General features: G+C 45.7%; 1 protein-coding gene across 1 annotated transcript; it reads right to left on the bottom strand.

Moving 5' to 3' along the window:
* Nucleotides 1–12004, bottom strand: MIS18A (MIS18 kinetochore protein A). The gene is made up of 5 exons (XM_084800514.1): nt 11674–12004; nt 8714–8780; nt 4670–4792; nt 938–1034; nt 1–260 (listed from the first exon to the last, which is right to left on the bottom strand). Exons 1-5 carry the CDS (start codon nt 11966–11968, stop codon nt 180–182), a joined length of 663 nt encoding a protein of 220 aa, XP_084656640.1. The 5' UTR covers nt 11969–12004; the 3' UTR covers nt 1–179.
* Nucleotides 12005–15798: the final 3794 nt, after the last annotated feature.

Genomic DNA, 15798 nt, shown 5'->3' with positions numbered 1-15798 from the left:
TTAGAAAAGCATCCCATTTTTTTAATCAAAATAAAAACTCCCAAATCCCACTTCAGTATGTATCATAAATTGGCTTTAAAATTCACATACAGGAACAGCTACCTCTTTACCCCAAAATACAGCCACAGAAACAGTGTATCCAGACCAAGGGTGGGGCACGGTGGGCTACAGAGCACAGCTCAGCTGCAGTGGCCGGCAAAGGGCAGTTTTGATTCAACCTCCCACAGCTTTGTTTGCAAGGCTTTCAGGACATCTTCTATCTGCCAGATTGAAAAGGCATGAAGAAATACAAGTGTGAGGATGACTGATTACTCATAGTTTAATGACTACAATAATCCATGTCATTCTGAATGTTAGGCATGACATAACAATGTCTGGTCTAACAAACTCTTGAATGAAACATACTGACATTCTCACTGGCGGAGTCACACTCACCATCTAGCCTCAGCCACACGTGCACTCACCATCTTGTCTGTCTCAAGAAACATTAGTACTCAGCAATAAGCTGCTACACCAGGCAAGCCAATCAACTGGGGCCACAAGATGGCTTAGCAAGTAAAGGCACCTGCTGCTGAGCCTGACAACCTGGGTTCAACCCTGAGACCTGATGGGGATCTGGCACCTTCCAACGCCCCCAGGTACCAAGCATGCAAATGGTGCACATGCATGCATGCAGGCAAAGCACACAGACACCCAGACACATGAAAAAGAGTTAAAAGTTTATATGTTGCTTTGCTCAGGGCTGCAGCTCTGGTTTAGAATGAATGTTGTCGGGTCTCCGTGTGGTTGTGCTCAGTGTTGCTGACACATTAGCTCACAGCTCAGCTCCCAAACAAGAACTGCTAAGAGCACACAGACTACATCTCAGGGTTGTGTGGCGGGATCATCAGATCCCTGAAGTACACTCTTCAAAGGCATAAGGTTAGAGTAAAATTACCTGCTTTACAGACTTCTCTATTTCAACTCTGCTCTCAAGATTGAAAAGCTCCTTGTCTTCTGACACGATCTGTTTTTCCGAGGACCCTAAAGTGTAGCTGAGGTGTAGTACAACACGGAGTTAAAGTATGAAAAGGAACAAACACCAGCAGCAGCAGCTCACAGTGCCAGCTAAGGCCATTACTCTAAGCAACTGAATACAGCCATCCTCTCTCTGCGGAGGCCTGAGGAAGCCGCACATCAGCATCTCACCGCTCCCTGATGGCTCTGTCCACATAGCCCATGCTCTTTCTGTTATAAATATTTCACTATTGGAATAAGCCTCCTCCTCAAGTGGACAAGTTTCAAAATACCATGACAGCTGGAGACCAAGCGCAAACAGGGCAAACCTAGGTATTTTCACATTTGACTTTCATAAGTCATAATTTGTGAAACAGTCTCTTGGTTACCAAAATCTGGACAATCTTGGGGCTAGAGAGACAGTGAGTAGTTACAACTTGCTGCTCCTGTAGGAGCTGAGTTCGGTTCCCAGCACCCACATGGCAGCTCACTCTCCCTAACTCCAGTTCTGGGAGATCCATGACTTCTTCTGGCTTCCACAGAACCAGGCTTGCATGTGGCATGCACATATGCACGCAGGCAAAACACCCTTGAACGTAAAATAAAAATAAGAACGTTAAAAAAAAATAGATTTAGACAACCTCAACACTGTCCTCCAATTTGTTTTCCACAGCTCTCTAGGGTTATGGGGTATTATCATTTGAAATAGTATTAAAAAGTTAATAAAAAAGGAGACGGAGCAGGAGCAACCTGGCCTAAGAGAAAGAAAGAAGTCTGGTGCCAGCTACTGCATAGATCTCAACATGAGGAGGGACGTTCTATTCCATCCCGTTTCTTTTATTCACACAGCAATGTCATGTCATTCTGTCAAGTAAGAAGTCATCTGGGGCTGATGAGATGGCTCAGCAGCTAAGAGCGCTGGCTGTTCTCCCGGAGGGTCTGGGTTCCCAGCACCCACACGGCAGCTCACAACACCCAATTTCACCCCCAGATCGAATGCTGTCTTCAGGCCTCCGCAGGCCCTGTACACGCAGTGCACAGACATGTACACAGGCAAGACACTCACATACATAAGATCATAAAGGACAAATAAGCTGCCTTTTGGAAACCCTATGAATTATATTCCTGAAAAAAGAGCATAGTAGATAAAACCATAAAAGGCAGTTAACATGCTCTTTAGAAAAAAAAGAAGAAATGAACTAAAAAAAAAATCTGATGCCTTTTTTTAAGTAATTCCTGCTCCCCCAAGATAGGGTTTCTCTATGTAGCCCTAGCTATTCTGGAACTCAACTCTGCAAAATCAGGCTGGCCTTGAACTAAGAGATCTGCCTGCCTCTGCCTCCCAAGTGCAGGGAGTAAAGGCGTGTACCACCACGCCTGGCTCATTTAAGTAATTTTTAAAAACTGTATATAAATGTTATACTGGGCAAACACTCCTATAATAAACCCAGACTCCTCAGCATGAAAACCTTGCTCCACAAGGTAACATGTGCCTTAAATTCAATTCTTTATTTTGTTTTGTTTTTTGAGACAGAGTTTCTCTGTGTAGCCCTGGCTGTTCTGGACTTCTTTTGTACATGAGGCTAGCCTTGAACTCACAGCGATTTGCCTGCCTCTGCCTGAGTGCTAAATTCATCTCTGAAGAAGAAAAGTAACTTTAATATTGTGATCCTCTAGGGCAAAATATTCTCTACTTTTTCTTTTATACAGATAGTATCACTTTAAAATTGTTTAGCCAGAATGCTGGGTGTGATGGCACACATCTGTAATCCCAGCCTTCTGGGAGGCAGAGGCAGATGCATCTCTGAATTCGAAGCCAGCCTGACCTACAGAGTGAGTTCCAGGACAGCCAAGGCTACACAGAGAAACTCTATCTCAAAAAACAAAAAAACAAAAAAAATTTTTTTTAGCCTGGCATGGTGGCACATCCCTGTAATCCTAGTACTTGGAAAGTTGAGGCAGGAGGATCACTGAGCTCAAGGCCAGCAAGGGATTCACACAGAGAGGCTACCTCCCCGCTTCAGTGGTAAAATAATATGAGAAAAATGAAATAAGCTGGGGATTCATCTCCCTGCTTCATGCCTAAAGCTGGGATGCAGCCACCAGCCTGAGGGTCCTGTAACACGACTCCACTGGTCAACTGTACCCTCAAGGTCTGAGCCCAAACAAACAATTCCTTCTTTAAAAAGGGAAAGAAAAGGTCAGCTGGGTGTGACACCTTCACTTCCAACATTTGAGAGGTAGAGGCAGGTGGATCTGAGTTCAAAGCCAGCTTGGTCTACACAGCAAGTCCAGGCAAGCCAGGGCTACATGAGACTCTGTCTCAAAAAAACCTAAAACAAAACAAAAAAAACAGAGGGTTTGCTCAAATCCTACAGGATTAAAATTTGTATCTTCCATTTTACCGTTATCATTGTTAAGGAGAGATCTTGCTGGTTAACCAAGGCTGGCCTTACACTCCTCCCTCAGCCTCTGGGGTGCTGAGATTGCAGGCAACATAGCCACACATGGCTGAAATGCCCTCTCTTTTCTCTGCACGTACACTCTCAGTCCCTTCTCCTTGACCCTGGTGAGCATCTCATGGATTAAAGGAACATGTGTCTGGGACCTGGCCTTCTACTCAAACCTGGACCACCAGACACAGACATGCTTTATAATAGGGAGCATCAAACACAGCCATGCTTTATAACAGAAAGCACCGGACACATAACGTGCTTTGTAACAGGGAGCACCACACACAATATGCTCTGTAACAGGGAGCACCACTCACTGCTTACTGCTTATTACATGTAAGCTGGTTTGTAGAATATAAAATTTTGATTGAAACTTGGCTATTTTCAAAATTGGCAAATACATAGTTATCAATTAATAGTTGGATAAAAAAGTATTTAAAAATTTTCAGAGAAAAAGCTATGAAATTAAATAGCATGATAAAAATAGCTCAAGTAAGGAAAATATAGGTCTTTTCTTCTTAAATTATATTAGGGTCACATCTTTGCAAGGATGAGTTAAGATGTTGTATCAACTGATTTAATATCGTTGATTAGAAGACCATTAAGACATCTGAAATTGCTCTGAGGGGCAATGTTCTTTATGTGGCAGCTCAGGCTTCTGGGATGAGCATAATTCTCTGCGTAGGACAATCCAGTTGAACTCACACACACATAAACATATAAAACAATAGCAGGCTTCCATATAGCTTTTTCAAAAGATCTAAGGAGCTACGGATGGCTGATGACATCTAAAGGAAGGAGAGTCAAGTTTTCTTTAAGGATGTACCCCTGGTAGGTGACCACGTTCTAGCACACAGCCACCCACACAGGAGTAGACAGGCAACACAAACTGGACTTGATAGGTTGTTTTAAAAAAGCAACCAGTGGTGGTGGCGCACGCCTTTAATCCCAACACTCAGGAGTCCAGGACAGCCAAGGCTACACAGAGAAAAAACAAAACAACAACAACAAAAAAAAAAAAAAAAAAAAAAGAAAAGAAAAAAAGCTTCACATTTCGACCTAAAGTTGGGCAGGGGGTGACTCACTAGCTTTACTATCAGAAATTATTACTCAAAAATATATAAGAACACAACAGTGTTGATTCAGTACTGCTATGCCAATTTCTGCAAACGTAACTGTGAGAAAGCAGTCAGAGACTGCCACGTCCCTGCTGAACCTACCTTTCAACGGCTTCCACACTGAGGCAGAACAGGTCCCTCTTGAAATCCAGCTTCTTGGGAGTACATCTGTACACATAGCCAAGCCTGAGGGAGCAGCCGGTACAGTACAAAGTCTCAAGAATGCTGCAATAAAGAAACACCACCACTTAGGGAGGAAGTAGCAGTGTGTATGAGAAACTCCTCCTTCCTAAAATCCACAAGTTGAGGGCCAGCAAGACTGCCCAGCAGGTAAAGGTGCTTGCTGCCCAGCAGGACAACCTGATTTGACCCAGGGACCCATATAGCGAAAGGAGAGTTGTACCCTCACCTCCATAGACAGACACAGACACGGACAGACACCAACACACACACACACACACACACACACACACACACACAAATTTAAAGAAATAAAAATTAAACTAAATAAACTCCATAAGGCCTTAGGCAGTTCAGGTAGACAGGAGCTATTCTGATTCTGATATACATACATACATACATACATACATACATGTATATGGAAGGAAAAAAATGATAAGATGATTGTAGAAGAAATGCAAACAGTCTGCTCTAGGTCACACTACCTTAGACAACAAACGACGAGAAACATAAACAAAATACCAAGGCATGGTTTTTAAAGAATATGAAGTCCTTGATCTGGTATTAAGACAAACTATTCAGAACTGGAAAAGCAAGAAAAAGATTCTGTGTATCCTTTACAATGTCCAACCAATTACCCAGGGTCACTAACACTGTAGGTAAGAAGGGACGCATTTCTTTTCTGTAATGAAACACAAAATAAGTATTTAAGGCTTTCAAGCCACCTGGTGTCTGGTGTGAACATCAACTTCATACCATAGCACAAAACCAGCCAGACTCACAGAACTGAGCCATCTATGCTCCTAAAAACAGCCACAAACACAAGGCCAGCCCAGCCCAGCCGTGGTGGCGCACATCTTTAATCCTAGTACTTGGAAGGCAGAGGCAGGTAGACCTCTGAGTTCAAGTCCAGCCTGGTCTACCCATCAAGTCCCAGGGTAGCCAGGGCTACACAGAGAAACCCTGTCTCTAAAACTCAAGAGAAACCCAACAAAATCACGCCCCACCCACACCAGTCTGCAACCCTGCTCTAGTGGGTTTGTAGACTTAAAGTTGGGTGAGGACACATGGAAAGGTCAACTGCAAATAAAATGTCCTGGTGGAGCTGCAAACCACTCTGCTAAGAGGAAAGGCCGCGGCGAAGGTTGGGCTGCGCCGCCCCTTGCAGCGGTCACCAGGTCTGCCCTCAAGCAGTGTCCCCCTGAGCAGCTCTGCCCCGTTCTGTTGTCCTCTTGAGACAGGCTTGCCTTCAACTTGTTATGCCATCATGAATGACTGTCAACTTATGACCCATGTGTGTCACTACACCCAGCTAGTTAAGTCAACCTCCGACATGCATCTGTTACGTGTTTGCGAGAACTGTCTTGTTTCCGGACACTGTTTTTTGACACAAACACTGTACTCCAACTAGAGCTATGTCCAGTACAGACGGCTCACAGCGTTGTACTTAGTTTTCCATTCTTTCTCTGTATAACTGCTCCCCCAGTCTTCTCAGCTCCTGTTCCACACATTCGGCTCTCCCTCTGTGCCCATCAACACCTTTAAAATGTTCTTACAATCCAGTGTTTCCCAAACGCCTTTGCAGATTAGTGTATTTAAATAACCATTCTACAGGAAAGCTATGGTCCCAACATGCACCAAATTCACTATCACTAGACTTTAACATCTACTCTTGATTAAAGAGCTAAGCTATACCCCACAAAGGCTTATTATTTCAGAAATGGTTTAACTTAATATGGGACCTGTCGTTACTAAGTATATGCTCTTGCTGTCATGCTAAGGGGGAGGCACCTGAGAGACAGAGTAAGACAGACAGCACCACTGTCTGCCTGCACACACTCAGAGATGCTTTTTAATTATCGCAGTAATATATGGAACAAAGATCAAAATGGATCACCATTTGGTAAGATTTCATCAGTGACAGTTGGCTAAGCTATTGGGGTTAAGGAGATGGGGCAGTGGTTAAGAGCACACACTACTCTTGCAAAGGACCCGAGTTAGGCCCCCAGAACCCACACAGCAGCTCATACTCCCTGTAACTCCAACCTCCAGGGGGTCTGTCAAGGCTATCGCTGAGCATGGCCCTTACACAATGCACTGCAGAGTCCTGAGCCAAAGCAAGCCTCCCTTCTTTGTAAGGTAGCAGGTCAGGCACTCCATCACAACACACACTAATGCAGACCCTAGAATACCCTGGGGAACAGTAGGGTGTGGGTGGTCACTACCGTTGGCCTGAATCAGCCTATCACTGCACAAGACTAAGAATCAATACCGGAAACCAGAAAGTGACCTTAAACAAGGAACTGACTCAATTGTAAGATCCTCAGCAAAGGACGGAATCAGAAAAACATGGAGACAGGACTGCTAGCTCCACTACCCACTTCTGCCGTCCACCCGTGGCTTGCTTGACCACTGCAGTGGCTCAGCCAGACCTTCAGTGGGAAGTTCCTTTTGAAAAGCTCATAAGCATCCTACAGCAATACAGGGCCCTAGTATAAACCCAAGACGATTCAGGCAATACAAATGACAAGTTTAGGTGACACAAGTAAAGAACATCAAATAACGTCCAGATCACTGGGTGACAAAGTCACTTCCTCAAACCTCTACCAATTCCGATTACAGAGAAGAACACCTCAGTTCCACACCGCACTGCTGCAAGCTGTTCAACACCAAGACACAGACAACAAGCTCTGAGCCAGACACGCAGTGACCGTGAGCTCTAATATTTGACTCACGGCAGTATCTCTATAGCTACCTTTTAAGCTGATCTAATGGAAACATCCTAAGTAGGAAACAGTGGATCTGGTACAGACATGACAAACACGAGAAGGTGACATTAAGTGACTCAGGTTGGGAAGCAAAGAGAAGAGAACTCTGCAAGGCAGGAAGGCAAACACCAAGATGGCGGATAGCTCTAATCAGTGCTCTAGCCTAGACAGGTGCTAAGTCCTCGGGCTTGTTTTCCTCAGCCACAGAATGAGACCTCATCTACAGCTGAGATTTCTGGGGCTGGGAGATGGCTCAAAGGCCAAGAGCACTGGCTGTTCTTGCAGAGAACCAGGTTCAATTCCCAGCACCCACAGCGCACAACGGTCTGCTAACTCCCAATTCCAGGGGATCCTACGCCCTCTGTGGACCTCCGCAGGCACCAGGCACACACGGTAAATGTACATACATACTTGCAAAACACGCATACATATAAAATAAGTCTAAAAAATAAATGAAGTTGAGATTTCCAAATTGTAGTCATCTACCTGCCAGCAGCATAATCTGTCACACCTACACGCTATCTTTGTTGACAAAATGTAATTTTCCTTCAAGCTTCTGGAACACTGAACTGTAGTGTTTGAACTGGATATTCTAGCATTGTTAAACTTTGAAGCCAGCATCCCTTTTGCATCTATGAGCACTATCTAGGTTAGTTTCTACAACTCGGCAGGACACAGTTCCTAGTTTGTTGAGACGGGCTGTGGCAGACACTGGATGGCAACTGTGACAAGCTTTGTCCCCTCAGCCCCAGCAGTGGCCACATGGAACCTGGGATCACTGTAGGCTTGGGAGTAGCTGCTTGCGGTCACAGACGGCTAGTCTGTGTACCTGTCAGCTGTGGTGTGGCTCTGTATTCGTATTTTCTATCTGTGCCAGGGCATGGAAAAGGCAGGCAGCACGGGAACAGGACACCCTTGACTTGGAGATTTTAAGAGAGATGTTTTCTACATTAACTTTCCATTTCCTTCAGCACCAACCTCAAAGCTCTAAAAGTCAGTGTTTGATACACCGTCCGTAGCTTCAAATTTCCCCTTTCCCGTCTAACAGGGCCATCGCCATCAAACAACAGGCTTCTGCTGCCTTTATACGTATTCGATTATGATGAAATTCTAGTTCGAGCAATCTCACAGAATGGTGGAAGACTTTTCCTTAGAATTAAAATTTTCTCTGACATATTCACACAAACACCTTACTTACCAACCATCTTCATCCTTGCGCTTGGACAGTTTCTGTTCCTTATCCACGGAGACGTTAGCGGAAACACCTGGAATGAGAACGGCAGCGCTCTATTGTACGGTTGGTTATCATACACCTGCTGACAGGGAACCGTAACTCAACTATAATTTATATTCTAGAACTCAGAGGACTAGGAACAAACAAACAAACAAACAAACAACAACAAAAAAAGCCTAAAAGCTGGTGAAGGCCAGGCGGGATGGTACACGCCTTTAATCCCAGCATTCAGGAGGCAGAAGCAGGTGGATCGCTGTGAGTTCAAGGCCAGCCTGCTCTACAAAGCGAGTCCAGGACAGCCAAGGCTACACAGAGAAACCCTGTCTTGGAAAACCAAAAAAAAAAAGAAAAAAGCTGGTGAGGGTATGCATATGGCTCAACACTAAAGGTATGGGGGCCTTCTAGGAAAAGAGGTGAAATACGAGTTACTTCATACCCTTCTATGAAAATCAATAATAATAAGAAATGAACAAGGAGGCAGAGGCAGGCGGATCGCTGTGAGTTCAAGGCCAGCCTGGTCTACAAAGCGAGTCTAACACAGCCAAGGCTACACGGTGAAACCCTGTCTCGAAAAACCAAAAAGAAAAAGAAATGAACAAAATTACCAGAGAACATCAATGGTGGAACTTGGGCTGTCACAAGCTATAAACTACAAAGAAAAGCTCCGGGGTACAGTGAAACTGGGACCAAAACCAAGGGAGATGGATGTCATTGCACCTCCAGGTCCCCAGCCAGACACCTTGTGCTTGGATCACATCACAGCTGACCAGAGAGGCATTTCAAAGCATTCCAAGGAGACACCTGGGTTAGGAAATGGCCAGAGCAACCTCCCGACCTCCCCGTTTCCACGGTGCCTTGGCTACGGTAAGCCCCACACCCACAACTTCAGTTGCTCAAAGTAGAAGCTGTGGGTTTTCTGTGAGTTCCTGGTGGGTTTTATGGCAAGCCCAGACCCATCAGCACTTGCTATGGAAGCACAGCTACAGTAGTGCCAGGGTTCCCTCCTTGCTTGTTCCAGAAGAGCAGACTCCTGTCACTCCTCTGCCCAGTGTTCCACAGTCTACAATCCCTTCACTTCCTGCCTCTCTCTAACGCTTGCCTTTATTCCACACTTTGGTCACACTAGCCTGGGACCCTTTGTGGTACCAAGCACGGGAGGGGAGGGGCAGAGGGCCGGCAGGACCCAAGTTAGCATTTACATGTAAAGATAATAAAAACAAATTTTCCAGCACTCAAATCTGACATCTTGAGGAATGGAAAGACACTTGTAAGGATCAAATAATTCAAGAATGGGGAAAATGCCAGGGGCTGTGATGCACACCTTTAGTCCCAGCCCTCAGAAGGCAGAGGCAGGGGGATCACTGTGAATACAAGGCCAGCCTTGTCTACAAAGTGAGTGCAGGGCAGGACAGCCAGGGCTACACAGGGAAACCCTGCCTCAAAAAACAGACAAGCAAAATGGGGAAATTACAATTTTTCTTAATTACTAATTTCTCGGTGTTTTGCCTGCATGCATGTGTGTGCACCAAGTGCATGTGTGGTGCCTGTGGCATCATATCCCCTGTAATTGGAGTTACCAACAGTTATAAGTCCCATCAGTGCTGGGAACTGAACCTGGTCCTTTACAGTGCTCTTGACCACGGAGTCATCTCTCCAGCCCCTAATGCTTTTAATATATTAATAAAACTACTGGGGTTAAGAAGTGAATTAATAGAGCATCATAAGAAAACTAAGTCAGCATGTTGTGGCCATAAATAAAATGCTAAGCACTGAGTCAGCCACAGGGGCACACATCTATAACCCCCCACCGCTTAGAAAGCAGAGGCAAAGTCACTAGTTCAAAGCCACCCTGGGAAACGCAACAAGATCCCCATTGCAAAACAGAAAAACAATCTTTTAAAACTGTTAACGTCATAAATGTGAACAAAGGTAAATAAAACACTCCAATTGGGGCAAAATTAATCTGAGATGTCATTTTTTAGGTTTTTGGTTTGTTTTTTGTTTTTGTTTCGTTTTGTTTTTTAGATTTTTGAGACGTTTCTCTGTGCAGCCTCGACTGTCCTGGACTCACTTTGTAGACCAGGCTGGCCTCAAACTCACAGCGATCTGCCTGCCTCTGCCTCCCGAGTGCTGGGATTAAAGGTGTGCACCACCACTGCCAGGCTTTAGACAATTTTTAAACCCTTCTGTATTAATAGGTCGAAGGGGTAATCCCAGTGAACCACTACAGGAAACCTTTGTTCCTACTGTTTAAAAGACTCAACAGAAGTTATTACTATGAGGATAAATAAAATTATCTAGGTTATACAGGTTAAATTTTAAAACCTAACAGCAGTATTAATACACATAGAAAGCAAGATAGAAAAGCTATAAAAATGGGGGCGGGGTGTGGAAGAAAACATGTTATTTCCTTTAAAGCCATATGGAGGCAATGCTTGACCCAGACTAAGTCTCTATCAAAAGGCTGACAGGGTGGATCACCCGGTACAGAAATCCCTAACCCATTTAATCCTCCCTGTTATCCCATACATTATCCCTCATTTTAGAAAAGAGAAACTGAGGCACAAGCGGTTGAATAGTTTGCACAAGGACACTTAGCTCTAAGTCGCTGGTGGCCCGCAATTCATTCTCCCCAAAAGCAGCTGACAGCCCATCAGACCTGAAAACTCTGGACACTCCCCTGAAGAAGGCACTTGGCTAAAATCGCTTGGTCACTTCTTTCTGAATAATGTTCATGACGAAGCTCAACCGAGGCCCTTCTGAGGATGGGAGACCCCAGGAAAAGACCTGTCATTCGTGAGCCACCTACAGCAACGCCTCTCCTCCGGGTTTGCTGGGACACCTCACGCCCCTAAACCCCGGGCAGCATCAAGGAACCCCCTCATGAGGGAAGGCGGACCCCTGTGCCCCCGGCCCGAACTGACTGCGCAACAGGATGCAGTTGGTGTCCTCCTGGCCGGCCACCCAGGTGAGCGAGTCGCCCAGAGGCCGGCGACAGCGCGCGCACAGGAACACGAGCGGGTACTCCCCGGCCGCAGCCGCCTCCTCGCGCCGCTCCGGCTCCGGCGCGTCCAACAAACTCGCCCACTTCTGCAGAAGCAGGTGGCGGCTCGAGTCTTCCGACAGCCGCTTCCCCAGCAGCGAGGAGTCGCTCCATTTGTCTTGGTGTTTACACACACCAGAAGTAGAGGAGCATCCCAGAGAACAAGAAGCCGCCATGAATTACGAATCTGGCGCGCCCCACAGCCCCACCGGAAAAACACAGCTGAGCATGCGCGGACACCCTCAAGGGGGTGGGGCATGAGGAAGGGCCCGACGCGACCTAATGCGCATGCTCACCGTCCGGCTGGCGGAGCTGTGCACGCTGCGCCTGCGTCCTCGTGTCTTTCTAGGCAAAGGAAGTTGAGCTGAGTTTTGGAAGGTTATCTGTGTCTCAAGTCCTTGAGCAGCCACTGGGAAAGTTGAGGGCCTCAAATTAAGTCAACAACCGTTCATCTAGTTCTTTCCCACCGTTAGCACGAGTGGACATTCCCGTGCTGGGTGAGCCGAGCTGGCCGACCAGCCTTCAGGGAACCAGAAGTAGACTCAGGAATTCGATGCTGTGTATTGCTAACCACATCCCTGATTCTAGTTTGTCTGCTCCTGGGGAGCTGCCTTCCTTGATGTTGAAAAAGCAGGGATTGAAGGCAAGCCAAAGACACTCCCAGCCTCAAGGATGTGGCATCACTAAAGCTAGCACTGCAAAGAGGGGTGGAGGTGGGGAGCTGGCGGGGCAGCATCACTGGCTAGAAAAGACCCACTGTCTGGGTCATCGTATGGTACACCTTCTCCTCCAGGGCGGGAAAGACAGGCTTCAGAAAGTCTGCTTCTGACTAGAAAAGACCACAGGCAAGACGAAGGTTGCCCAAGAGCTGAAGGGCAGCCACTGTGAACAGCCTGGATGCACCAGTGGGAAACACCCAAAGAATATCTATTTTCTACCAAGTCATACTTCCCTGCAGAGGAATTTTAATCCAGCAACATAGCTGCTCTCATCACATCCAAAGACCTTCTAGTTCTGGGTGATCCAGCTGGAATGCAGACAACCCTTCAGGACACACTTTTAATCCCAAACTATGAAGGCACAGTTAGTTGGTAGAAGGAAGAAGCCATATTTGAAAGCGATGTGTAAGTGAGAGGCAGAAAAAAATGATAAATCAGAAAAATATTTGACAGAATGAGCCAGAGATAAGGAGATTTGTAGTATAAGAGTGGCCAAACAAACCACTCAGAGTCCAGTCTCAGTCAGATATGGGTGGTTTATTGAGTGAAAGCACACCCAAGACAAGGCTGGTTGCAATCAGGACCACAGAAAGGACTCGGGAGCCTAAATGTGACATCAACCCATTTTCCAGAGTCAGTTTATGAAGGCAAAAACCGCAATTAGCTCACACAGGGGGCCAGATGGTGGAACATGGTGGTCAACTCTGTTACTTTGCTAACAAGCGGTTCAAACTGTCCTTTAATTTGATTGGTCCTATATTGTTTTTAAATTATCAGTATTATCTGTAGACCTGGCTAGCAATTAATTAAGACACTGGCACTTGTTATATTTTAAAATAGTCTTAGTTAACCTGGGACAGGGCAGATATTAATCCTGTAACTAGTCCCAATCCCATTACATCTGCTTCCAATAACTTCTATCAAGCTACCTCCCATCCATAATCCCAAATACTTGCTAATGTTCTTCATCTGGGCCGGATTCCCCATCCACACCAGCCGTGGGCTTCTCCTCCATCTAACCCATGGCGGCCTTCTACTCCTCTCAGGACCCTCTCCTTCCTCCTCATGATGGTCTTTCTTCTTCTTCCCAGAATTCCTCTCTCCTTCTTGGGACCCTTGGCTACCCCTCTATCTCCTCTGCCCTGCCCAGGTGGGATGGCTTTTTATTAATCAAAAGGTGGGTCACAGAGACAGCAAGCAGTAATTAGCATCGAAACAGATTAGATCATCACCCAATAGTCCTAAGGGAAATAAACAAGGCAATGCTTAGGGTATATCCAAAGTGTAGCCAAGTGTGTAGGAAACAAGAGTGCAGCTTGTCTCTTGACTTTAAGAAGTGGGGTGCAAGCCTTTAATCCCAGCATTCAGGAGGCAGAGGCAAATGGATTTCTGTAGAGTTTGAGGCCAGCTCGGTCTACAAAGCAAGTCCAGGATAGCCAGGGCTATAGAGAAAAACTTGAAAAAAAAAAGTGCAACCAGAGGGTAGCCAAAGCCAAGTGTGTAGATAACAAAGTATGAATTACAACACCATGGAATCATCTAGTGCAGGTGAACTTGACCCTCTGGCAGGGAATGTTAGTGTCAGCTTTGAGTAACGGCTTCTACGAAGCAGAGTTGACAAGTTTAAAAATTCTGAACTTAATTTCACCTCATAAACAAAACGGAATCTTAATGCAGAAATGGCTGCAGCTGTATCAAAGAGCAGGCCTCGACAGAGATGCCCACCTCTCCCCAGAAGAGACAGGAAAAAGAGGACTGAAGAGAGCAGTGCACGGGGAGGAGAGGAGGCAGTTTTTACCAGGACAGTTGTACGTACTTTTGAGGCCTGCTCTTTTTGGGTAGCCTAACTATAGATATTTTTATTTCAGGCCCACCAGCCACATCCTCTCAGCTTGCTGCTGATGTAAGAGAATGTCTGTACAAGGTCAGGTTGGCCATAAGCTATGCTGATGAGCAGCATACACTATGGCCTTATTAACCAGCAAAAACTCAACAACCACAAGCCCAGCTACCCTCAGCTGCCAGGCACACTTGTCTCAAGGTCACTTAGAATTTCTTGTTAGAAAAATAACTTGAGTCAGAGCTGACCACTCTGTTCCACCATCAGCGCCCCCTCCCCCTCCCGCACCCCCCCCCCCCCGTGAGCTAATTGAAGTTTTCATCTTTAAATATGCAATACAACTTCCCCTCAAGGACACAGTGCAGATCCTGAACTGGTCACCTCCCTCAGCTCAGAAAATAAAGCTTTCATTTTAAGTTTAGTGCATGTGAAGTGAGTTTTCTCTGCTTCTACCCAGAACCCAGCAGTACAGACACAGGCTGCAGAGAAAGAACAAGCCAGACAAAGGTGAAGACAGAGTGAGCCAGAGAATAAAAAGAACCAGAAAACTATTGCATGCTGCCAAAGTTGGCGTGGGGCCAAGTAGAACAATTCAGTCAGAAGCAGAAAGAAGCCAGTTTGAATCAGTCAGCTTGAGCTAGAACAGCTGAGTTGAACCAGCCAGCCAGAGCTCAATACTAGGAAGGGTGAGCTTATTAAGCAGTATGTCTCAGAGGCTAAAAAAATTCTGAGCCTACAGTACTTGCATGGAGGCTAGACACTTCCAGGACTAGGCCTAGGTTAGCAGATGGAGGCAGTAAGCCTTATAGATGACAATTAAATCAGGCGACTGAAAGTTACCTTAACACTACCCAGTTCGCTTCATTAAACTACATAAAAATTTGCTTCCTATTTTAGTGTCTTTAGCCACTAGCAAAAGGTTTCAAATCCAAAATCTTCACGGTGACCTAGCCTACTCCACGAGGTGGTCAGTAGGCCAGGAAACTGGAAAGACTATTTTTTCCTTCTTTATGCATGATTTTGACTTTTTGTTTTTTGAGTCTGGTTGTTTTGGTTTGGTTTGGTTTAGTTTGGTTCGGTTTTTTGTTTGTTTGTTTGTTTGGGGTTTTGTGTGTGTGTGTGTGTGTGTTGTTGTTGTTGTTGTTGTTCAGCCTGTCCTGGAACTCACCCACAGTGATCCTCCTGCTTCAGCCTCCCACATACCTTTGGGTCTGTTTCGTCATGGATTAAATGATCAGTAAGTAACCTCTTGGACTATCGATGAGAACCAAGCAATGGAATATGTATGAGGATACCGTGCCTGAATCAATTATCTTCCAAGTAGAAGAAAATGCATCAAAGAACTGAGGATTTTCCTATCCATAGAGTTGTTTTCTTTCCTACCACTCTTGGGAAGTGCTGCCTGGCCCACTCTATCTGTGGTCCATGAGAATACAACCCACATGAG

The sequence above is a fragment of the Acomys minous genome (genome assembly GCF_964271855.1).
Source record: "Acomys minous genome assembly, chromosome: 11".
Taxonomy (NCBI): domain Eukaryota; kingdom Metazoa; phylum Chordata; class Mammalia; order Rodentia; family Muridae; genus Acomys; species Acomys minous.
This window is presented reverse-complemented; position numbering and strand designations above follow the sequence as displayed.